The sequence below is a fragment of the Meles meles genome, chromosome 4 (assembly GCF_922984935.1).
Source record: "Meles meles chromosome 4, mMelMel3.1 paternal haplotype, whole genome shotgun sequence".
NCBI lineage: Eukaryota > Metazoa > Chordata > Mammalia > Carnivora > Mustelidae > Meles > Meles meles.
Genome location: NC_060069.1, coordinates 35,906,313 through 35,931,709, shown reverse-complemented (window position 1 = coordinate 35,931,709; position 25,397 = coordinate 35,906,313). Strand labels below are relative to the sequence as shown.

The window sequence follows — 25,397 nt, the reverse complement described above, 5'->3', positions numbered from 1 at the left end:
CATTCTTGGCCAGGACCTACAGGGATAGGGGGTGGGGGAATCACAGAGGTTCTTTTCCAGGTACTGTGTGTCAAACTGTGTAACAAACTGCTGTCCCCTATGAGGAACACTGCACCAAGGGTTTGTAGGATCCAAATGCAGAAAGGAAGGGATCCTGTGGGGAACAGCCTTTCTGGCTGGGAATTTCAGCCCCTCCTGGTAGCTTTAAAAGGAGTGTCAGAAGTAGAACTGCCATATAAAACACACCACTGTCCACTTAAGTTGATTCAGACAGACAACAATATCTAGTATAAGTATGTCCCAAATGTTTCATGGAATAGACTCATACTAAAAAAAATTCTTTACTATTTTTTAATTGGTCATTCTTGGGGGCTGGGCCAGAGCAACTGCTGGCAATCTTCGTCAAGAGGCTTCCTGGTGAGTCCTGAGGGTCTCAGTTAGGTGAGCTAAACCTCAAATTTTAAGAGAACTCTTCATTGGCTTAGCATGGGGTCTTTTGTGTTTTGTTTTTTTAATTGGGGAGGGGGGGTAGTCTTTAGTTTGTGATTAGAACAAAAACTGGCTCATTTAATCCATCAGGAGTGATCGGGCCAGGAGGTGGACCCTCACCCCCACCCCCATTTGAGCCCTGAGAACTCCCTAGGAGCAGAGACACAAGGCTTCAATGGTGCTCGCCACTCAAGCCTAGGCGATCAACATTCCAGGAGGCAGCCATTCCCGCCCTTCAGGAGAAACAAAGAACCCGGGGAGGAATTCCTGCTGCCCAAGCATGGGGGGTGGGGTGGTATCCAAACAAACCTGGACAGAAAAAACCGCCACCAGCAAGGGGCTCTAGAAGCCCACTTCTCCAGTGTCCTGCCAGAGAACCAAGAGTCTAAGGCAAGTATTCAAAGTGGACCCTATAAACATGGAATTCGATTCGGGGGCTGAGTCTCTAACCTCAATGGAGTAAAGGTCAAGAAAGAAAAATCTCTAAAGGAAACAGGCCCAAACCTCTGAATGTAATTATTAACTTTATCTTCAGGGTCTTCTTTGTATTCATGCTATGTACTGGCTTTTACTGTAACCAATGCAAACATTTTACTGTCCTTCAAAACATGGAAGGTGGGTTTTGTTGGCTTGTTTTTTAAACTACAGCTCCTGCATCACCAGAGATGAGGATTCCCAGCAGATTCCACAATCAGGGATTCCCAGCGAAAAGGACCTTTGGAAGTAGAGAGCAGGCAGAATAGGAACTGAGGAAAGCAACCTTTTCTCCCTCCACGCACTGGAGCACCCACTTCTGTAGGCAGCACAGTGGATGGGGTCTTCAGACAGCTTCAAAGAGAGAGGACACTTGGGCTTTCAAAGGAGTTTTGGGACAGACTTACATAACAGCAAGATTCTCCTTTGCTCTGAGGGCAGAGGTGGTTACAAGGGTGACTGTATTCCCATGAAAGTCGCCTTTCACCATCCAACCAAAGGTTTTAAATGGGGCCCTACAGCTCCCCGGAGCCAGTCTGAATGAACTCCGTAAACACTGGTTGAACATTTGCTTTGCAGATAAAGTTCTAATCACCAATGGATTCCTCAGCAAAGTGCTTCCAAGGTTTCAAATGCCCAGCTGCTCCTCAAAAGGCTCCCAGGTCTTTCTTCCTGAAGCACAAGTGGTCCTCCTCCCCTCTAGCTGGGCACCACCGACGGAAAACCCCCCAACCCCTTTGGGATAGTGTACTTTCAAGCCTCACAACCAGTCTCCACAGTGTCCAACACTTACTCAGCTCCCTACCACGACTACCTCCCCCTTCAACAGACTCACTTCTCACTGGGGGCTAGAGACCATGCTCGACAGGAGAAGCAGGCTATGAATCTTGTAGTGTCCCGCTGTTAGGGACCCCTCCCCCAAAACAACGCTCAAATAATCAACACTCCACACTGAAGACTGAATCATTCTGCACAAAGGAAACTGCCTAAAACTGACTGCAAAGTGCTCGGGTTTGGGGGTCACATGTCACCCAATGGAAGGCAGTTCTTTTTTTTTTTTTTTTTTTTAAGATTTTATTTATTTGACAGAGAGAGATCACAAGTAGGCAGAGAGGCAGACAGAGAGAGGAGGAAGCAGGCTCCCTGCGGAGCAGAGAGCCCGACGCGGGGCTCGATCCCAGGACCCTGAGACCAGGACCTGAGCCGAAGGCAGTGGCTTAATCCACTGAGCCACCCAGGCGCCCCTGGAAGGCAGTTCTGAATGATAAGTAACAACTGGCCCACGAACTGCCCTCATCCCCCCCCAAGTGAAATTTCCTTTGTACATTTAAGTTCTCCAGGAAGCTCAGAACCAATTTTCTTTTTTTCTCGAAGGCAGTCTTTGGAAATGGAAGCCACCAATCTGTCACCTCCAACTGACCTGGCAGGCCTGGAAAAGCCATGAACTTTCTCAGAAATGTTCACTACAGGGCACCTCGGTGGCTCAATTGGTGAAGTGTCGCTGTTGGGTCTGGTCATGATCTGGGGGTCCAGGGACTGAGCCCCACGCTGGGCTCCCTGCTCAGCAGGGAGCTACCTTCTCCCCTTCCCTCCCCCTCCTCTCCTTTCCCTGGCTCTTGTGTTTGCTTCTCTCTCTCCTTCGAATAAATAACATCTTTTTTTATTTAAGATTTTATTTATTTATTTGACAGACAAGGATCACAAGTAGGCAGAGAAGCAGGCAGAGAGAGAGGGGGGAAGCAGGCTCCCCGCCAAGCAGAGAGCCCGATGAGGGGCTCGATCCCAGGATCCTGAGATCATGACCTGAGCTGAAGGCAGAGGCTTTAACCACTGAGCCCCCCAGGCGCCCCATAAATAAAATCTTTTAAAAAAAGAAAGCGTTCACTACAAAGAGCCTAGACTCCAAGGACAAGACAGCAGTTAGCTCCCCTATAACACTCCCTCTGGAAAAGAACACGGAAGCTGCCTCTGTGTCATTAAGACTTCACCGCATACCCTTTTTAAGCCCTTGGAATTAAGATTTTTTTAAAAAGCATTAAAAAAATTTTAAGGGCGCCTGGGTGGCTCAGTGGTTTAAGCCGCTGCCTTCGGCTCAGGTCATGATCTCAGGGTCCTGGGATCGAGTCCCGCATCGGGCTCTCTGCTCGGCAGGGAGCCTCCTTCCTCCTCTCTCTCTGCCTGCCTCTCTGCCTACTTGTATCTCTCTCTGTCAAATAAATAAATAAAATCTTTTAAAAAAATTTTTTTTAAAGCATAATACCTAACAAAAATAATTTAGTACTTTTACATGTACATTATTCACCACGGTACTTGAAATCCCCAGTAATTCTATTTCCCTTTAGAGTGATGTAAGTGTCCCCAGAAGGCAACCTCTGTTCTGGCCCTTTGTGTCCTCAAACAGCCGGGGAGCCAGGCACATGGCAGATGCTCAAAGCTCCAAGTATGTTGACTGGACGGAATTCACTTCCACATTTTCCAAGCAATCCTTGAGGAATCTGCCTCCCAGCAGGCATCTGCTCATTGGAAAACAATGTGGCCTGGCCAATTGCATTGTGGCCCTGGAATAGGTTTAAAAGAGAAAAGAGAGAATATGGGTCTTCAGAGGCTAAAATGCCTCAGAGGTTAAGGATTTTAGGTAGTTTTACAGCTATCTTGCATCAGCAATAAACCAAGGCATCAGACCTTGCAACTTTCCATCATCAGAGATTCAGTCACACACAAAGTCCTAGGGTTTACTCTTAATTTCCGTAAATCGTCAAGACCCATGACCAAAGCAACAGGCCAAATTCTCCAGAGATTAGCACTAAAAGCTACCACAGCACGGGCACTTTCTGGGATGGCAGAAATGTTGCCTTCATGGTGGTGTATAAATTTGCCAAAACTCATCAAAATGTGTGCTTGAAACCAGCATGTTTGAAAGTGCCTAAACTAATCCTCAGTAAAGATGTATGTTTTTTCTCATACATGGATGTGCCAGGTGTATTATTAGATGTTAAAAAAAAAAAAGCAGAATGTGAAACTATCACAACAGTATACAGGTAAATGACACTTCAAAACAACTTTATCATTTGTGAATATCATAATTAAATGATACAGCCATAAAGAAAATACTGCACAGGTCTAAGAAATATGACTAATGAGGGGCGCCTGGGTGGCTCAGTGGGTTAAAGCCTCTGCCTTTCGCTCAGGTCATGATCCCAGGTCCTGGGATCGAGCCCGGCATCGGGCTCTCTGCTTGGCAGGGAGCCTGCTTCCTCCTCTCTCTCTCTGCCTGCCTCTCTCCCTACTTGTGATCTCTATCTGTCAAATAAATAAATAAAATCTTTAAAAAAAAAAAAAAAAGAAAGAAATATGACTAATGATACAATCCAAACTGTAAGTAGTTACACTTGGGGAGTGGAATTAACCAGTTCTTTTTTTTTTTAGCCCCTTAAGAGAGACAACAGAGCACATCCAACAGACTTTTAAGGTATATCACTGGCATACACGGCTACAAAGCACGAACACTCAACCAGTACAAACTGCAAGTCAGTTGTAATAGCCATAATATACCCACTCTTCACCCCCAGCCAACAAGCTATACTCAGAAAGGTTTCCCACAAATGTGAGGTTCAGGAAAAAAGGGGGGACGGGGAATAAAACTATTTGCTAACAGGACAGTACACTCATTTGTATAAATCCCACCTCATACAATATATCAAGAATATATTCTAGGGGCGCCTGGGTGGCTCAGTGGTTAAAGCCTCTGCCTTCAGCTCAAGTCATAAATCCAGGGTCCTGGGATCGAGCCCCACATCTGGCTCTCTGCTTGGCAGGGAGCCTGCTTCCTCCTCTCTCTCTGCCTACTTGTGATCTCTTCAAATAAGTAAATAAAATAATTTTAAAAATGTTTTAAAAAAAAAGAATATATTCTAAAGCAGGATTAGAGACCCAAAATGTAAGCAAAGTGAAAGACAATCGCCAACCACACAAAAATGTAAAAATGTCTACAGAGCTAAACTAAACTGAGGCAAACGTGGACTCGGAGAAATCCTCTGCAGACAGCTACTACTCTGATTTATCCAAAATACCCACAAATTGATTTTTTTTTTTTTTTTAAACCCAGGAGAGATAAGCCCAGCAACCAAGGCAATTCAGGGAGGAAACACAAATGGCCAATAAACATATGAAAAGACGCTCGCCTCAGAGTAATCACGGAAATGCAAAGTAAAACAACAGGACAAGCCATTTCTCTCCCATTAGATTGATGGCAACAAGGACTAGTGGGGCGGGAAGGAAATGTGACTGGTGGGAGGCAGGCTCTCAGGAGCAAATTAACATTTCAAATGCACCTCTCAGGTCTTAGCAATTCTTGGTGGGGATGGAGTATCTTCTAGAAGTAACAACAAGGACATGCACACTGAGGCCAAATGCAGAGAAAATCCAGATAAATAAATGTTACACTAAGAACACCAAGTTCAGAGCACTTAATGACCAACAAGTCAGCACAGGAAAATGTCAACATATTCTATGACTACCTTTCTATAGGCCCATGTGTGTGAATGGATGTTAAAAGATTTGGAAGAAAATGCACAGAAACCCGGATGACACACTTAGGAAAGAAGTAGGACTGGGCAAATTTTTTAAAAATTTAACAGATGGGGCGCCTGGGTGGCTCAGTTGGCTAAGTGTCTGCCTTCAGCTCGGGTCACAATCTCAGGGTGCCTCGATGAAGCCCCGTGTTGGGCTCCCTGCTCAGGGGGAGTGTACTTCTCCCGCTGCCTCTCCCCATGCTCAGCTCTTACGTTCGCTTCTCTCTCAAATAATAAAATATTTTTTTAAAAAACCTTACGGATAATCTCAACATAGATACATTCATATACTACTTATAGTTAAATCAGAAGTAACTGGTCCAAATTGCCTCCTGGCAGCAGAATACAAGGCCGCCCTGAGGAAAATCTATTTTTCCGTTCATTCAGCAACGACAGCTGAGGATGGTAAAGAAGGAAGGAAGGAAGGTCAAATAAATGCAGGTATATACATATTCAGAAAAATTACAACCCCAAATGACAAGCCCTGTGACATTAAAAAAAAATTCAATGTTGTTAAAAGAACACAATTTTTTGAAGATTTACTTATTTGAGAGAGATACAGTGTGTGTGCACAAGTAGGAGGGAAGGGGAGAAAGAGAAAAAAATCCTCAAGCAGACTCCCACTAAGCGCAGAGCCTGATGCAGGGATGACACAGGGCTCGTTCCCACAACCCTGAGATTGTGACCTGAGCCAATTAAACCACATAGGCACCCAAAAGAACCCAAATTTTAAAAAGAAAGTTACTTTCCCCCTGCCCCCCACCCATCAAGTGTTTTCCAATATTCCATAGTTTTTATTATGCACTCATTCATTTGGGTTCCTCTTTGTTCACTGTGGGTAAACCTGTCTGCCTCTAGCACTAAGAGCTGGTGAGGACCCTCACACAGGGACAACCCTTACCACTGCTGCTGCAAATCAAGGAACTAAAATGAGAAGGGCCTGGTGGGCAGGACAGGGACCTCCCAGTTAGCTATGTAGACTTTTGTCTTATCTGCTGAACCCACAGAGAAATGTTTTACCTTGAACATCCTGCCCCCCCTCCCATGAAACACCCCTCTCCATCAGGTCACACGAGAAAACTGTTACAAAGCCAACAATGAGGACCCAAGAGACTGAAACCCAATTTCTTCCCCTAAACGAGAGCCAGACATCCCCTTCCTCCTCATCTTCATAATCTGATCTTGCACATGGTTTCTTAATTTTATTCCCATTTGTTGCTTTTCATACCTTCCTGAGTGGAGTAAAGGAGAACTGTTTTTACACCCGGATCAACATACAAAAACCCCTGAAAATAAGTTCTATGGGGCTAGAGCAAAATAGGCACTGATGAAATGGGCAGGCTGTCACTAAATTCAGATTTTGTGCTTGGCTTTGCAGTAGATCTTACACAATCAAGGAAGGGGAAAAAATGAGAATATGAATGCTAAAACAAATATGAACACCAATCTTCCTTGAGAGGGAATTTTGTTTTCAAACTTCAGACCTGAAGTGTTAACTTTCAGTCTGATATGCTCAAATATTTATAGTGCCTTTCTTTGCATGTATTTGTATGTTACTAACATTTGTATAATTAACAATGTTGACACACAAATTAGTTAGCAAATAACCAAGAGTAAAGCGAAGATGCTGCAGATGAAAATAGGTAGTAACTTCAGTTCTTACATATAAAGACATATCTATTTATTGCACTATACACTTAAGGATGAATACAATTACAAAATTACTAGCTATTGTGGCAAGTCCCAAATATTGTCTAGAATTAACCACTCTCTCTTCTGCTAGAAGATTTTGCTGCCCTTCATAATTGGTTTCCAGTTATCAACAATAAATCATAACATAAAAAAAACCCTCTCCCCTACTAATCTTCAGTTGCATTAAAAGGGGACATTCTTAAACCTTAGTTCATCCATTCTATGTGGGGATTCTTTTCAAGACTCCCTCCCAAACTCCAGATACTGGAGTTGGCCCATAGCTGACTAGGGCTGATTTTTTTTTATTTGCTCCCATGTGGCTTTTAAAAAAAATCCAAGTACACTGGTAAAATAAATTTTCCTTTTAGAATATTCCTCTAAATCCCTAAAGCTCTGATAAAGCTAACAAAAAGCAAAGGAAATAAAAAACATGGGAAATGGGCACCTGGGTGGCTCAGTGGGTTAAAGCCTCTGCTTTTGGCTCAGGTCATGGTCCCAGGGTCCTGGGATCGAGCCCCGCATCGGGCTCTCTGCTCAGCAAGGAGCCTGCTTCCCTCTCTCTCTGCCTGCGACTCTGCCTACTTGTGATCTCTGTCTGTCAAATAAATAAAATATTTATTTAAAAAAAAAAAAAAACATGGGAAATGATGAAGGGGAGTGGGAGGTACAGGCATCCAGTTATGGCATGCTGGGAATAAAAAGTACAGCGAGAAGAGGGAGCCTGGGTGGCTCAGTGGGTTAAGCCTCTGTCTTTGGCTCACGTCATGATCTTGGGGTCCTAGGATCGATCCCCTGCTTCCCCCTGCCTCTCTTTAAACAAATAAAAAAAGTACAGCCTAGGGAGTATGTCAGTAAGTGTTAAGTGTTGCAGGATGACAGATGGTAGCTACATTTTCAGTGAGCAACTATGCTGTACACCTGAAACTAATGTAACACAATGTGTCAACTGCACTTCAATTAAGGGTGGGGGGGATTCTGAATGATTACCAAAAATAAAGAGCAGACTGGCTCGTACTTGACTGGCAGGTACTTAGCCAGTGATTCCACTGGCCCCACCCGAATATCAGTTCCTTAATTTTTTTTAAAGATTTTTTTAAATTTATTTATTCATTAATTTTTTTTAAAGATTTTATTCATCCACCTGACTGAGAGAGAGACCGCAAGTAGGCAGAGAGAGAGAGAGAGGAGGAAGCAGGCTCCCCGCTGAGCATGGGACCATGACCTGGGCGGAAGGCAGAGGCCTTAACCCACTGAGCCACCCAGGCACCCCTTTATTCATTAATTTGACAGAGAGAGAGATCACAAGTAGGCAGAGCAGCAGGCAGAGAGGGGTGGGGAAGCAGGCTCCCCGCTGAGCAGAGACCAGATGTGGGGCTTGATCCCAGGACCCTGAGATCATGACCTGAGCCGAAGGCAGAGGCACAACCCACTGAGCCACCCAGAAGCCCGATTCCTTCATTTTATACTTCCAAATTTCTTCACTTACATTTATGTACACAACACATTCCAATTTTTTTTTTTAACAAAAAATACTTCATTTGATTCTCAAAAGACAGCCCAGGCAGTCTAGCACAAACATCACAATCTCTGTAGAGTGATGAGGAAACTGAGGCTCAAAGGCACACAAGGTCACCCACAAACCTGTGGGATCAGAAGGGGCACTCCTGCCCAAGACTGTACCATAAGGACCACCAACACTCAAGGCAGCACTGCACATATTCTGGGCAGGAAATCTTCACAACCACCAAAAACAGGAAACACAAGTGCCCCTCAGCCTGTGACAGTCTACAGTGTGGTACCCTGTACAGTGGAAAACTACGCAGCAATAAAAAGGGAGGACCTGAGAACACCCACAGCATGTGGATGGGCTGCACGATGCCAATGAAGAAACCTGACTTGAAAGACTTCAGCTCTGCGTCATTCCATGTTCTGATGTTGTAGATGAGACAAAGCCTCAGGCCTGAAGAACAGATCAGTGCTGCCCGAGGTTGGAAGGATGAGGCACGTGGAAAGTAAAGTGAGAAAACCGTTCTGTATTTGGGCTGTGGTAGTTTTCACATACTGCATAACCTCATCAAAATGGGCAGGATTGTACACTAAAAAACGTGAATTTTACAGTATGTCGCTTATGCTTCAGTAAACAAAAACAAATACCAAAAAGCCAAAATAGGAAAACCAGACTAGGAGAAATGAAGCCTTCCTTCACTCAGAGGTCTGGCAGCACAAACTGCAGACAAAGCATGTGGCTGAGAAGGAGCTGTTCGGGACATCCTCAAGGTTGAAGAGAGGGAGGGGAAGCAGGCAGGGGGCGCTCTGCCCTGTAGCTTGTACTGAGCCTTCCCCCGCTCCCATTCAAGATTATACCCATCACAGGCTGGATAGTGTGGTTCCCACTAGGGAAAGAGCTGAAGGCAGCCATCCACAGATGTGCCCCCTCCATGTACCCACAACCACCCCACTGAGGGGTCAGAACCAAATCAAGGCCACTGAGGGGCAGGGATTCCCTCAATCCCAAATTGGCTGTGTAAACTCCATGAGGGAAAGGATTGGGGGCTATTCTGTGGTTTCCCCAGGGCCTCCTATTTTTCCTAAATCACTTTTCACAGATTTCATTTTTCCTTCAACTGTGTGATTACACCAAGTACACTGGACCAGAACAGATTTGGGAATAAAAATGGCAGTCTCTCCTGGTCAGCACACAACTCAACCGGCGAGGGCTGGATGCAGGGATGGGGCTGCATGTCCGTACGTGCAACCTGCTGGCAGGAGTCAGCAGCGAGCTGGGTGTCCACACATTCACTGCACTGATCGAACAGCAAAGCTAACTTCGGACACATCCTGCAGTCTGATGTCCTCCCCATATTTTCATAGTTTCAAATGGAATCAATCAAGTCCGGTGGTGCCTGCTGTCAGAAATGGCCGAACTAGGATGTTGTCTTTCCAGCTATGTTGCTTGCGGAGTCGTCTTCTCTGAGCCTCAAACCCAAATTCCTGGTATATGGGAAGGGGAGGAGGAAGCAGGGACTGAGCCAGATGAGTCCCTGGTTGGACTCTGACAGAGGGAGAAAAGATGTGCTCTGTCTTGTGAGAAAAGATGTTGAGTCTTTTGAGTAACCAGCATCCACACACTTCATACAATCCCAGAGCCCGCCGGTGGCAGCACCTCATTCAGTCTGCAGTTTCGTAACATCATAAGAAACAGCTTCAGCACCACAACCTGGACAAACCCTTCCACAGGACTACTATTAAAACCATCTTGGGGCGCCTGGCTGGCTCAGTGGGTTAAGCCTCTGCCTTTGGCTCAGGTCATGATCCCAGGGTCCTGGGATGGACCCCTGCACTGGGCTCCCTGCTCTGGGCTCCCTGCTCTGCAGGAAGCCTGCTTCTCCCTCTCCCACGAGAGTGTTCCCTCTCTTGCTCACTCTCTTTCTATTAAATAGGTAAATAAAACCATCCTTGCCATATCCACATTTTTCTGCTCCACACTTGTCCACATCTTGTGGCTGCATTTTTGGTACAAGCCTACAGATGATCCTAAGAGACAAAGCTCTCGATCCCAAAGAGAGGCAGAAGCCCCAGACTCAAATTTGCAGATGTGGGCTAACCCACCCTAATGATGACTGCCAGCTAGTCCCAATTCTCGTTTTTATATATTTTTTTAAGATTATTGATTTATTTGACAGACAGAGATCACAAGAAGGCAGAAAGGCAGGCAGAGGGGTGGGGGGCAGAGAGCCCTGATGTGGGGCTTGATCCCAGGACCCTGAATTCATGACCTGAGCTGAAGACAGAGGCTTTAACCCACTAAGCCACCCAGGTACCCCCTAATTCTCATTTTTAAAAACACTGTAACACCTGTGCTGAAGAAGTCCTCAGAACCATATTTAGCAGCAAAATCTAAGTGTGTAGTTTTGGGTTTTTTTTTTTTTTTTTAAGATTTTTATTTTAGGGGCACCTGGCTTAGTTGGAGGAACATGCAATTTCTTAATCTTGGGGTCATAAGTTTGAGCCCCACGCTGGATGTAGGAATTACTTAAATAAAATTTGGGGCACCTGGATGACTCAGTCATTAGGCATCTGCCTTTGGGTCAGGTCAAGATCCCAGGGTGCTAGGACTGAACCCCATATCGGGCTCCCTGCTCAATGGGGAGCCTGCTTCTCCCTCTGCTTATGCTCTCTTCTCAATCTCTTTCTCTGACAAATAAGCAAATAAAATTTTAGAAATAAAATAAAATAAATTTTTTAAAAAATAAGTATTTTAAAGTAATCCTACACCCAATGCAGGGATCATGACCCTGAGATCAAGAAGTCACGTGCACCTCTGATTGAGCCACGCAGGCATCCTTACGTGTATATACTGTTTAATACAAAAGCATTTTCATGATTATCCAATTAGTCAAAGAGTATGAAAGTAAAAGTATGAAAGTTCCCCAAACCCACTGACATGTCAAGAAAAACTGCAAATGGTTAAGGCTAAACTTTCCAAAAGTAATAGCCAAAGGATACAGTGGCTGACATATTTAGGAAGGCACAGGAGCTCCTGTCCTATTCCCACAGGTTCCTCACAAGCTCAGGGGCCAGAGCTCATTCAGGGGCCCTCAAAATCCACGAGGTGTCAGAGCCACAGAGAATGTCCTCACTGTTCACAACTGACCTTGACCCACTTCATTCTCTTTTGTGTACCCTGCTCTGCTTCATTCAAATTCCATTAATGTTGACAGAATGTGCTGTTCTGCAGAAGCCTGTGTGGATAAACCACAATCAAGAATTACCCCTTTTTCATGGTGAAGCCCAGTATTTATAACTTCATTTGCTGATGTATTACTGAAAACAGTAACTTTATCGCTAAAGATTATCACTCCTGAGGACCATCTGGGTGGAAAAAATGTTTCTGAACAAATTACAACTGGCTGCCAATTTTTTGTGCCTTTTGGTCATTAAACTGGGATCATTTAAACAGATTCACTTAAAAAAGAACTTGCTTGTGGGACCCGATGCTCAGGTACTGAGCTCAGTGCTCAATAAAGCACTGGCTGAGGTGAGTAGAAACTTCACATTAAGGAGGACAAAACCAAAACATTATTGGTCTTTTAGCATTCAGATTAAATATGGATCTCCCAAAATTGTAGCTGGGTTTCAATGGGAAATGAAACCCAGGAATTGGAATCTTCAGCGCTTCACTGCACTCTACCTTCAGGGAAGCTAGAGATGGCATCTGAAGGGAAAGAATTACACTGGAACAAGGTTTAAGTCAGAGAGTTTCAGATGTAAATAGCCAGCATTCAACCTCCCATTCCTCCCCAATTTTTCTAGAGTCCTGTCAGTCAAAATAGTCAATCTGGTTTCAGTCAACTCGGTTTGTGGGTATAGACAAAACCTCAAAGGGAGAGGAATAATTTAGTGCTGAACAAGCACGAGGTCACATCAACTGAAGAGGAAAGATGGATCAAGCTTCCTCTTGCAAGTCACAATGCTTGAAAGGTCAAGAGAAAGGGGAAAAGAGTGGGCTGCAATGGGTGGCCATCTTGCTCCCTTTAGGCAACTGTAATTCTTTATCAGTATCTTTCTTTTGCTCTCTTGCAAAATAACAAGATGGCAAAAACAGCCTTACTGCGCCAAGCCTGACTCTTTGTTAGTGTTTGGGGGGAGGGAACACTACTTTGAAACTGCCTGCGTGGTAGGATACTTCTCAACCTTTTGCTTAAGTGTCACAAAGAATGACACCAAAATGGTCCTTTATTCACTAAGAATGAATGCATCTAAAATAAACCCTGCCCTGGGTGAGGAACTGAGACGGAGCAAGACTAAGCAAACCATGTGACTTTTAAGTTAGCACCAGAGAAAAAAAAATCGGGGAGGGGAGGGTTAAACTTTAGAGAGACAAATTATTTGATAAGTTAAAACTTCTCTTTAATAGGAAAAACTTTTAAACCCTTTTTTTCCTGGCAAACTACTTCAACCAACAAAGGCATTTTTAACTATTTCACCTCCTCATTTATAGCTTCCCCCAAAAGCTAACTCCCTTTCTATGTATGTACAATGTTTGTAAAATGACAACACAAAAAGCTGAACAGCTATGTTCACAATTTTATATGTGAGAAGAAAGTGGTTTCCATTTTAAGTAATGCTTTAGGAAACTATACATTTTAATGCTGGTTTTCGTGTCCTTCAAGCTGAAAGGACTCTTAACATTTATAAGTAGCTAAAATGGGAGAGAGAATTAGGGTGTATAAAGGGAATTTTATTCTTATCTTCAAACACTTTCCCTATTTCTTTATTCCATGTCCTAGGATTTAACTTGAAAGCACCTGAATCATAAAGAATGTATAGTAATATCAATGGAAAAACTGCAGTCTGGGAGAAAGTGCCTGTTTTCTTCCTAAAATATCTTCACTGCCCCCCCTCCAAAGAATTTGAGCATTGGAAACAAAAATTTTGCAGACCAAAAGCAAGTCTATGCAACCCTAAAACCAGTGTAGTTTACTTTTTGGGAAGCTAAAGCAGTCACAAATGGTTCCCCAGACTGCTGATACCACACTGACCTCAAATATGACTAGCACATTTTAGATGAGCTTATGCCTGTGAGGTAACCTAATGGACCTGTGTTGATAAAATCCATCCCTATGCACTTTAATAGAAGGCTGGGCACATTCCTCAGCTCAAACTTAAAAAACCCACAGATTACATTCAATGCTATGGAATTCAGATAGCAACAATGAACATTTCTCTCCCATAGACCTTCATCAGGCATTTTCTTAATTCAAGAGACTTCAATCTATAGGCATCTACCCACTGAACTGGATTCAAAGCATCAAGCTCCAATTATTTCCAAGGTATGTATGGCAATTTCGGTTTTCTGGCAAATAGAGGAAATGTATGTGTTAAGCAGACATATATCCATCAAATCATGTAAGATGGGGTGCAGAAATACTAGAACACACAAATTCATTTTTTTCCCTCTTGTCCTTACAAAATGTCTTTTGGTATACATTTTGTAATTTACAAAGCATATACAAACAGTTTAAAAACATGCTTACACTAGGGATGCATGCCTGAAGAAGCTTAGACTTTAGGAATGTAGAATACATTAGTACCAGTACTGGTAATACCCCCATTCACCATGACTTATTCAAAATAAGATACTAGAATTCATTCCACAACCAATTATTATAAGGCAGCAAACAGCCCTCCTCAGAATGGTTTGAGTGGTTTCATAGGGAAAGACAATCCCCAAGCCCAGGATGGAAGGGTCAATATTCAGGATCATACTGGGTTGGAATTCTAGAACTTAATATTTCTAGGAAGACTTTTTTTTTTTTAAAGCACAACGCAGGGACTAAATATAAATTGTATCAGCACCCGCACCCTATTTTCCATCTTGGAGACTCAGGAAATTCCGCTCCCGCGGGCCATGCCTAACTGGGAACAATATTGCCATCTTCGGTGGGCTGAGCTACAATGTTTCCCTCGGTTCAAGATGGCAACTGTGTCACCCCCACCGCCCATCGCTAGTGACAGGGCCTTTCCAGGAGACAGAACACGTTCAGATCCCAGTTTGCTTGCTGCCCTTTACAGAATGCTGATGCCCAGCCCTCCCACACGCAACACACACACCCTGGCCGCCCCCACCCGAGATTTGTGCTTCCAGGGTCGCCTCCAAGGCAGCAAAGGGCTCACATCCTATACATCACAAATACAATTAGGGCACTCCTCAAGCAGCCGGAGCAGCACGCCTCTGGACGCACTTAACTCAACTCCTCGCCCAAAATACGTGCACACCCTTTTCTAGAGGACGCTTTCTCGGGTGCCCGCGGGGAGAGGAGCGGCCACGGCGGGGAGAGGAGTCCGCACAGCGAAGGCGGCCCGAGGCTGGCTGGCCCAGTCGCGGCGGAGGCCCACAGCGGCGCCACCTCCTCCGCCTCCCGGGCCCCCGCCTGTCTTGACCGCCGCGCGGCCAGCGGCCCCGCACTTCCCGGCCTGCGGGCCCTTCCAGTCTGGCGCCAGCAGGCCTTTGAATTGACTATTCGATGGCACAAAATTGGCGAAAAACCCCACCTCCGTTTTGTAAGTGAGCCACAATTCCTTTTCCATTCTGTAGGAAAACCCAATTCTCTTGAGGTTTTGCAGTTACATTTTAAAACAAGTTCTCAAAACACCACCTGGTCAATCCTACTGACGAGCCATTTCCAGGGGGATTCTTAAGGAAAGCGGTGGGCAAAGACCCTACTGGCTGCCTGAGCATCCCTGGGTGTCCAACTGTTGGAGGCACCCTCTCTAAAAATCAAAGCGGGGGGATGGGGGCACACACGGTCCCAGCCTCTTCCCCAAGGTCAGGTGGCAGCACTGTAAGGCAGGGGCACCCTGAATTATTTAATGGAGGCTGTTGACACAGAAGGCAACTCAGTAAAGAACATTTTAAAATCGAGGTAGATTACAAATGCAGAAAAATAGGTGGGTTTAGAGATTCCATCCCACAGTCAAATAGTAGATAGTCACCCTCCAAAGAGCCTTCATGCTCCTTTCCCAGTCAGAGGCATGGTTTTTAAAAAGAACAGTATTCCCAAACGGTTCCTGATCATTTTCTTAGAAAGAAAGAATTTGAGTGGGACCACTATATGAACCTGGTGGTTTCTCTAACACTTGGGTTCTTTATTTGCAGCACTGATCTGTCACCTTTAAAATAAAAATTTCTAGCATTCTAAATGCAGATCTCTGCATTAAAGGTCTAAACATTAGTTTCCAAGTTTTCTTCTTTTAAAGGAATGACTGAGGGGAAGCAGAATTCTGCTCAAAACAGAAAATTTCATTTTCTAGAGAATATTTAGTTTAAAACAATGTAGTACCTTAATGTCTTTGCCAAAATTCAACCTGGTATTGCACGACTTATAATGTTAGTTCTCAGGGCATCCAGGAACCTTCAGAGCGAGGGGAGCTTCACTTCTCACTTTATACTCTCTCACACCATTTGAATAGTTTTATAATTTTAAAAAAGTGTATAAATGTTTTAGAAGTATAAGACTTTTTTACAAGTCTGGCAACACTGAGCATCTTCTGTTTTAGCCCAAATAAAATGAATGTGGATCTTTAACTGGGAATATAAATAAAACCTGACATTTAAACTTAACTGCTGGGAGGGAGAATTCAATCAACAGGCCCCTCCCAGAAAGGAAATTGTGGCGGATTCAAACGCTGTTTCCCTCCCTTCACCGTCCCCCATCCCATGCGACCCTAATCTTCAAGTGATTTGACTCCATCTTTTCATTCCTGGGTTTCAAGATCGGTATTTAGTTCAATCATTCATTTTTCTAAAAGTGATGAAAAGAACAGACTACAAACATTGACCTACCAATGTGGAAACTTTTAAGATGAGTCTACCCAAAGCTTAAAAACCAAGGAAAAGAATGCCCCCTAGCTTAATACCTAGAAGGAAACTTAAAATGCAGCGCCCACAACAAGTAGATTAGAATTTCAACTTTTTTCCAATAGGAGACTCCGGCTTAACGCGATCAGGCAATAACTCCGCCCTCCTCCCCCAAATAACAGGTTAGCAATGGAAAAGGCTGCGCTGTGCAAGCCTCTGCCTTGCTCGGTGCCAGCACGTCCGTTCCAACTCGCAGACAGCAACTCCCACTAGGATTTCTAAAGCCTCTGCCATCTGCTCTTCCTCCAAGACCAATAGCTATTACACACACATCTCACGGGTCTCCAGGTAGATGACTTAAATTAAGGACCCTCCCAGCAGAGCCGGCTCCTCCAAATTTTTGGTCCCTTGCTGTAGTGGGCTCAGGTAAGTGGAAGTCAAACACGGTGTAAAGAATTAAGAAAGAAAGGTTTATTCGACAGCCAGAAAAGCGAACTCAAACCCAAAGGCTGCAGTGCAGCCCTCGGACCCTGCGCCCCCGGGGTTCGAGCCGCGGCAGATGAGTCTGGTTTTTCTCCACGGGAAGTCGAGCCCCGGGCTGAGCGGGGTGGAGACACCTCCCCAACCAGGGAAACCAGTTCCTGTAGGGTATCGAAGTCGGGGCAGGCGTGAGCGGCCCAAAGGGCTCACCGCGGCCCAAAGGGCTCCCAACTCGGTGAGGTCAATGGGCAAGGTCCCCCTATTTCGCCTCTCTCAAGCGCGCACGTGGAAACCAGGTCTACACAGACACACGCACTGCACACCCTCACAGCCATCTCCATCCGGGCTCACACCCTACCTTCAAAATACCACAATCTACGAGTATGACAAACAAAAATGAGAAAATATGGTCAAGGAGGTCACTCAGTATTCCGGGAGGCCTGGGGAGTGCTGTACAAGGGACCACGTCTACACAGATACTCTTTCATCCCGCATCTTAACAGTCTGCACGTTTTGTCAAACAGAAATGAGGAAATCAAAATCCATAAAGAGGGGGTGTTCCCAAACCTCAAGAACCATCAAGGTAAGGGAGAGGGTTCTCCTCGCCCACGGAGACTAGCTCCCCCGCAACACACACCCCTAGCTTTTCCCAGCGCATGCTGAGTGAACAGAACAGTTGCCACAATTTGCCATACAAAAAATCAGATACAGAAAAGAGGGGACTCCGCGTCTTGAAACTCTTCCGCGACCCCTCGCAACAAGCACACCAAAGCCAGACTTCTACACACACACTTCCCAGGTGATGACCTCCTTGGTCATCCGCAAAGTAGGCAAAGGAAAACAACAAATCCAGAGAGGATCCCGCCACACCCCGCTTTGGGACCCGTCCGGAGGTCCTTGCCGAAAAAGCACGCCCGTCCTCCGTGGACACAAGCCCCCGCCCCGCCCCCGCCCCCCAGGAGGCCGCCCGCGCACTCACCTCATCGTCGTGGTGCTGGCAGAAGCCGAGGCGCTCGGGGAACACCGACAGGATGGAGAAGGGGGCGCCAGGGAAGGGCGGCCCGAGCCCCAGCTGCTGCGCCGCGGCCGCGGCGGCGGGACCTGGCGGGCCGCGCTCGATGTAGTGGTCCTTAGTGAGGCGCACGCGCTGATGCGCGCGGACGCAGTTGTCGCACAGGTGCTCCTGGCAGTCCAGGCAGCGCGACGAGGCCGCGTTGCCCTCGTCGCAGGAGCTGCAGCCGTGAGGCCGACGCAGCAGCAGTGCGGACGGAGAGGCGGCGGGACCGCCCGGCGCAGAGCGGGAAGGCGCGGGCGGTGGCGGCGCCGGCGGGAGTGGCGCCGGGGCCGAGGCGGACGCGCGCGGGTGTGCGTGGTGCGCGTGGTGCCGGTGGTTGCTGTGGCCGCCCGCGCCCGCCGGGGCTCCAGCACGCCCGTTCTTGGGCGGCGGCTCGTCGGCAGTGGCCACCACGGCGTCGAGCAGGTTGCTGAGCAGGAAGGCAGACGAGGGAAGCGCATCCATGCCCGCCGCCTCGGCCAGCACTACTTTCTGGTCACACACGGGACAGCGCAGCTTGAGTGGCTCTCCCGGCGCGCTCCCGCCCGCCGCCGGCAGCCGGTGCGCTTCGAGGCACTGGCGGCAGAAGGCGTGCAGGCAGGGCAGGACGTGCAGGCGGCGCGCTGCGGCCCCCGGACCCCCGCCGCCGCCTCCGGACGACGTGGACGTCTGCGAGGACGACGACGACGCAGACGAGTTGGAGGAGAGCGGCGCCGGGGAGCCGCACATCTCCTTGCACAGCAGGCAGATCTGGAAGTCGGTCTCGGGGAACGAAGCCATTTGCAAGCCGACTCGGAGGGAGGAGACCAGAGAGGAAGAGGAGGAGGATAGGAGAAAACCGCCGAGGTGGGTGGGGGAGCCGCCGACTCACTCAGAAAAATGCATCGATCGGGCCTGCGATCCGGGAGCCGGCTCCAGAGCCGTACGGCCCGCTTGGCCTCGTCGCGCCCGGTCCGCGCGCTGCCAGCCCCGACGCTGCGGGCATCAAATGCCACTACCTAGAGGGACACAGATTCCTCCCGGAGGACGCGGAGGCTGCGTGCCTTTCGAAGCCGGAGCGCCGGAACAAGTCCCGACAAGCGAGGGGCGAGCGGGGGCAGGGAGGTCAGAGGACTCCCGGGAGCAGCTGGAGCGTCGGTCTCCCTAGCCGAGTAAGTCTCCCAAAGTAGAGTCTGCTGTGCAATCCCAGTCCCGGCGGGCTAAGCAGAATTTGGTTCCGCGAGTATTTGGTGCGTTGCTCGTCTTTCAACAGATTTAGTTAGTCTCTTCTTGGGAGAGGAAAGCTCCCCAAACTAGTAAAGGCGGGAGCGGCGCGACGCCAAGCCCGTGTCCCCCCGCGCGACGCCGGCTGCCCCGCCGCATGACGCGGCGGCCAGGGGCTCCTGGGTGGCCCGGCTTGGAGCGCCCGGGGCTTGCGCACGGCCGGGCGCGGCCTCCCCTGCAGGGCGGTCGGCCCCGCCGCAGCTGCAGCTACTGGGGGCCCGGCCGCGGCCGCACGCGTGTAGTACGCACGCGCGTCCCACGCGCCTCGATTCTCCCGCGCGCCGCCTAGCCTGGCCGCGGCTGCCGGCGCTTAGCACGCACGCGCGCCCCACGCGGCCCCGGGCCCTCGTGCCCCCGCCTCGCCCGGCCTTGGCGCCTCCCGCGCGCGCTCCTTCCCCTCCGGTTTAGCCGCGTTGCAGCGCGGGGCCGCAGGTCCCCGCGGGCCGTCCTGAATTATTCATCGGCAGGAAGATATTAGATGTACCCGCTGCCCGCTCCGCGCGAGCCGTCGTGCAATGCTATCCGAGCTCCGCGCGCGCCCCGCGCCCCTCCTCCTCCTCACGTCCGTCCTCTCTGAAACCTTGGCAGCGAAGGGGGATCACATTTCCTTTGTCATCGGGCCATTTCGCCCTCGCCTTGGTCCCCCCTCCGATCCCGAGCCGCGGGGACGGAGCCTCCTCTGGGGCGCGCTGGAATCAGTGGAACCGGCAACGGCCCAGTTCGGTGAGGTCGGAAGCCGCGTGGCCAACGCTGCTGGCCCGCGTCATCTTCTTTCTGAAACGAGTCACCGACCAAGACTCGGGTGGCCCCGGCCGCGCTACGCCTACCGGCCTTTGCTCGCGCCGTGCGCTCTGGCCTCCTGGGGCTTTGCACAACTCCCCCAATTCGGGCTGAGTGCGTGCACGCGCGCGCGTGCCCCCTCTTTCTCTGCTTTGCCGCCTCTTCCTCCTTCTCCTTCTCCTCTCCTCTCAGTACGCCGGTTATTGGGACTGATCGGAATTCGGAATCCTTTTAATCTCCAAAGGAGCAAACTCACTTCCGCCGGAGTGCTGGGAGGGGGCTGGGGGAGGGGACACAGGGGAGGGGGTTCCAGGCAAACAGGAAACATTAGCCCTCTCGGCTATGCTCGCTTTTGTGTGCTCCCTCCCTCCTCCCTCCAACCTCCTCCCTTCTCCACGCCGCTGGGGAGACGAACGCCCCCGGGCTTCGGTGTGACGACCTTTGAAACCTTCCGAGCGAGGAGTGGAGAACGACTCTTATGTTTATTTAAAAAGGAAAAGATTTCATTTTGAATCCTGGTTCAACCGAGGCTGGTATACCCTGCCAGTGAGGTCTAGGTACCCCCCACTTTTTTTTTTTTCTTTTTCCTTTTTACGTTTTCTTAAGGACTCTTCATATCAACACCAAAACACACATTTGGTGTGCAACTGGATGCGTGGAATTTAACGAATCCGAATTCCAATCTGCGGAGAAGCCAGTTTTCCTTTTGAGTTTAATGGGGGGTGGGGGGCAGAGGGCAGCTGTTCAGGGGAGGCTACCGGGGTGACGGCCTCACGGCCATCTGGGTGGTGTCTGAGGCTGCCTGGGCAGTTCTGGGAGAGGAACTTGCTCGGCCCTGGAAAGAGACTGACTTAGAGGAGCAGAGAGGGCCACATACCAGGCTTTAGAGGGTGTCTGGTCTGAAGGCCAGCTGGTGGAACAGTTGGCACGTCTAACACTGTCAAGCTGTTAGTTACATCTTGGATTCTACTTGTACAGGCAACTACCTGAGTGGATCTCAAAAACCTCCGATGATAGGAGGAAAAACCCAAACACAAAAGAGTTCATACTGTGTGATTCCGTTTACAGGAGACTAGAACAGGCCACAACTAAGCTGTGGAGATGTGAAAAGTATCCTTGGGAGTAAGGGGCTTGGACTGGGAACGGGGATGAGGGAACCCTCTGAGGTACTGAAATAGAAGTGTATCATTGGTGTATACATTGGTCAAAAGTTGTAAATCTGCCATTTAAGATCTGTGCAAAATTTCACTGTGTGTAAATTGTACTCCAATAAAAAGAAAAAATAACTTGTTGTCCAGCCTAAATAACCAAAAAGATAAAGGAAAGGGAAAAAACAAACAAACACACCCAACTATATCATCATCCTCAGCTCCTCCTCTGAATTTGTGCATCAGATTCCAGGAGTTTTCCAGGGAAAGATCAACCTGGAAAGCTCTCAAATCAACCCAGCTGGAAAAATTAGCTGAAGTACTCAGGCTGCAGAAACATCTACCTAAAGGGACAAATCCATCCCCAGGCCCAAGAATTGCCCTGAGTTGGAAGAGAGCTTCCACGTGGAGGAAGAGCCTGACAGCCACCCCATGAACACCCAGGTCCTCAGCTGCCCTTGGAAGGCTTCCTTAGCACCTGGAGCGAATCGAAGCTGAGGGAGCATTCACTGAACTGTGCAAAGAGAACAAAAATGTCCCATAAGACCGAAACATATGTTCATTGTATCTCAATAAAATACAAAACCAAGCACCTTCTCTGCCAATGAAGGAGAAGGAAACCTCTTAGACTTTAAAGATTAGGGAGGAGCTTCTCTTGTTACCATGTACTGCCAAATGCGAGTTTCTTCCATAATTTGAGAGCTGCGTGTAAACATGTACATGCTCCTAGGTGAATCTACACACTCCTGTAGAATTTTCCACCATACTGGCCTAGCTCCAGAGTTGTTGTATTTCTAGGGTTTGTTTCTTTTCCTTGCTTTGGTTGTTTTTAACTCTCTCTCTCTCTTTTTTAACAAAAACAAAAGGAAAACAGATGGGGGAAGAGAATTGCCAGAAGGAAGATGGCCCCAGAGGGTCAGAAAAGGGATAGGCCAACCCTCCCTACTCTCTGTTGGTTGGCCCCACCCTCCAGCATCTAAAAAAAAGAGGTGCCAAGGCTGGGGTGGGGCCTAGGTGGTGGGGTGTGTGGAACCCTCTACAGTCCTCTTGGTCCTAAGACTCTAGATAATTTACGAGTGGATGACCAAGATGAAAAGCCAGCAGAGAAATCCTGAAAGAGCAGGAAGGTTTAACTCCAGGAAGAGGAATCAAACTTGACAACGGTTGGTGGGTTGGTTTCCTGGGGACAATTGCTCAGAATAAACCAAAAAGAAGAAAAAGAGAAGAGAGAAAAAAGGTTTTGATTTCTCGTCATGAAGTAGCTTCCCTTTCTTTCCTTTCTTGAATTGACAGGACATTGCCAGGAAACAGGGCTGCAGTGTAAATTTAAAAAAAAAAAAAATTTTTTTAGTTTTTATTTATTTGACAGAGAGAGATCACAAGTAGACAGAGAGGCAGGCAGAGAGAGAAGCAGGCTCCCTGCGAGCAGAGAGCCCGATGCGGGACTCAATCCCAGGACCCTGAGATCATGACCTGAGCCGAAGGCAGCGGCTTAACCCACTGAGCCATCCAGGCGCCCCTGCAGTGTAAATTTTTAAAGTAGCATATTCCTAGTTTCCATCAAGACTATTTACCTGGGCAGGAAAGAGGGTAAACTTTAAAGCAACTGATGAACTCCGCTTGTATAGAAATATAGTTGGGTTTTTTTAAATATAGTGTAGTGACACAGAACAATTTAGGATTAGACTTCCTAAGGCTAGAGCTTATCCATCAGAAGAATAAGAACCACATATCCAGATGAAAGCCCCAAGACAGTCCCCTGCTATAAACTAGTATTTTTTTTTTTTTAAGATTTTATTTATTTATTTGACAGAGAGAGATCATAAGTAGGCAGAGAGGCAGGCAGAGAGAGTGAGAGGGAAGCAGGCTCCCCGCCGAGCAGAGAGCCCGATGCGGGACTCGATCCCAGGACCCCGAGATCATGACCTGAGCCGAAGGCAGCGGCTTAAACCACTGAGCCACCCAGGCGCCCCACTATAAACTAGTATTAAATTTTTCATTGCCACCCTAGCTAATAAACACCCTCTCTTAGCAAGGGAGGAACAAGCAGCCTTCCAGTTTTCTCTCCACTAGGTAACATTAGAAAGGGAGTATAAATACATTCATTCCTGAATCCTGAAAATAAATCATTTGTATTTGAACAGCCACTTGTAAAAGAAGCCAGCCCTAAAATTATGTAGAGAATAAATTTGCATTTTTTTCCAAATTCATCTGTACTCATATTTGGTTTTCAAAGATGATACTAGACTCTGCTGCTCTCTCAGACCTGGGGATGGCGTGAGGGGGTGGGGTGGCTAGACCCTATTTCCATCATCTGCTTTTTTCATCTGGTCCTTTAATTAAATATTTGATGCATCGCATTTTTTTTTAAATATTTTATTTATTTGACAGAGAGAAATTACAACTAGGCAGAGAGGCAGGCAGAGAGAGAGGAGGAAGCAGGCTCCCTGAAGAGCAGAGAGCCCGATGCGGGGCTCGATCCCAGGACCCTGGGATCACGACCTGAGCCGAAGGCAGAGGCTTTAACCCACTGAGCCACCCAGGCGCCCCATATGCATCGCATTTTCTGATGTCAAAACTGTACCTTTCACCAGCATCCTGAGGGTGCATTTACATAATTTTTAGGTACATAAATCAGCAGAGTATGCTTTTTTAGACATTAAACAAATATTACATCACAATTACTATTTTGAGCCATGAGCAGGCTGGTAACCAGCTTAACAGACGCCGTTGAATCATTGCCTGCATCCTGCCAGTTAGGGGATGGGGGGTGGAGTTCTACACACCTGGCCAACTCTTGACTCTACCCTGACTCTGGCCTTGAAATCATTTGACAGACATGTGTCAGCTGTTTTCAACAACCTCAAGTTCAGCATAGCAGCAAATCAGACAATATAATGTAAGCTCTAGTCACCTAGAAATGTATAGTCTGCAGTAGAGATACTTGAATTGTACATACGAAAGGTAAAAAAAAAAATCAGTACACAGCTTTGGAAGTTAAAGGAAGTGCAGAGCTCAGCTAGGGTTTCTGACCCAGCTCCACCACTCTGAGCAAGTTAGGGAAACTCCCTGCACCTCAGATTCCTCATGCTTGTAACTGGTGCAAACACCTAGTTCATCCAGGATCAAAGCGCTGCTGAATATGCTGTGCCTCCTTATAGCACCAGTCACATGTAAATACGCAGGCCCACGTTTAAATCCTAGCTTTGGGTGCTTGGGTGGCTCAGTGGGTTAAGCCTCTGCCTTCGGCTCAGGTCATGATCTCAGGGTCCTGGGATGGAGCCCCGCATTGGGCTCTCTGCTCAGCAGGGAGCCTGCTTCCCTTCCTCTCTCTCTCTCTGCCTACTTGTGATCTCTCTCTCTCTCAAATAAATAAAATCTTAAAAGAATTAAATTAAATTAAATCTTAGCTTTGTCACATCATTATTCTGCAGAGTGTCAACGACTTCATTCTATCATTGCCTCACCACTACGTTCCACGGGCCCTCCACGTCTCCTACAAGCAGTCACGTTCTCCTTCCTTCCCTAACAAGAGTTGCCACCTCCCCCCCCCCCCCCCCCCCCCGTCACTCTCTGCTCTCCAGGCCTCAGTGCCGCCGCCTGTGGCCCACCATGTTGAAGCTAAGCTCTCAGCCTCAATTTTCTTTTTTCTTTCTTTTTTTTCTTTTTAAAATTTTATTTATTTATGACAGAGAGAGACACAGCGAGAGAGGGAACACAAGCAGGGGACGTGGGAGAGGGAGCGGCAAGCTTCCCGCAGAGCAGGCGCTCATGCGCCAATGTGGGGACTCGATCCCAGAACCCTGGGATCACGACCTGAGCCAAAGGCAGACACTTAACAACTGAGCCACCCAGGCACCCCAAGCCTAGATTTTCTAAAATGAAATGTGTGTCTTTCCTAAGGGGGCAAAAAACAATAAAGGTTGTTTTTAAGATGAACATAGCAGAAAATCAAAATATGTCTAAATCAGTACATACTGTTAACCCTGAGCAGCTTCTTACTTCAGATACTCTCTGATTTTATGGCTGAAAAATCTCTATCCCATTTAAATTTCCCTTTTTCAGCCTAACACTGACCCTCATTC

At 47.5% G+C, this 25,397-nt stretch overlaps 1 protein-coding gene across 1 annotated transcript in view; it reads right to left on the bottom strand.

The window, feature by feature from the left end:
- The window catches only part of TRIM71 (tripartite motif containing 71), a 67,919-nt gene extending 48,498 nt beyond the window's left edge, over positions 1 to 19,421 (bottom strand). The window contains exon 1 of the mRNA XM_046003249.1: positions 18,047 to 19,421. Within this exon, the coding sequence (XP_045859205.1) occupies positions 18,047 to 18,901 (855 nt within the window). The 5' untranslated portion in view covers positions 18,902 to 19,421. The remainder of the gene's footprint in view (positions 1 to 18,046) is intronic.
- Between the last annotated feature and the right edge of the window lie 5,976 nt (positions 19,422 to 25,397).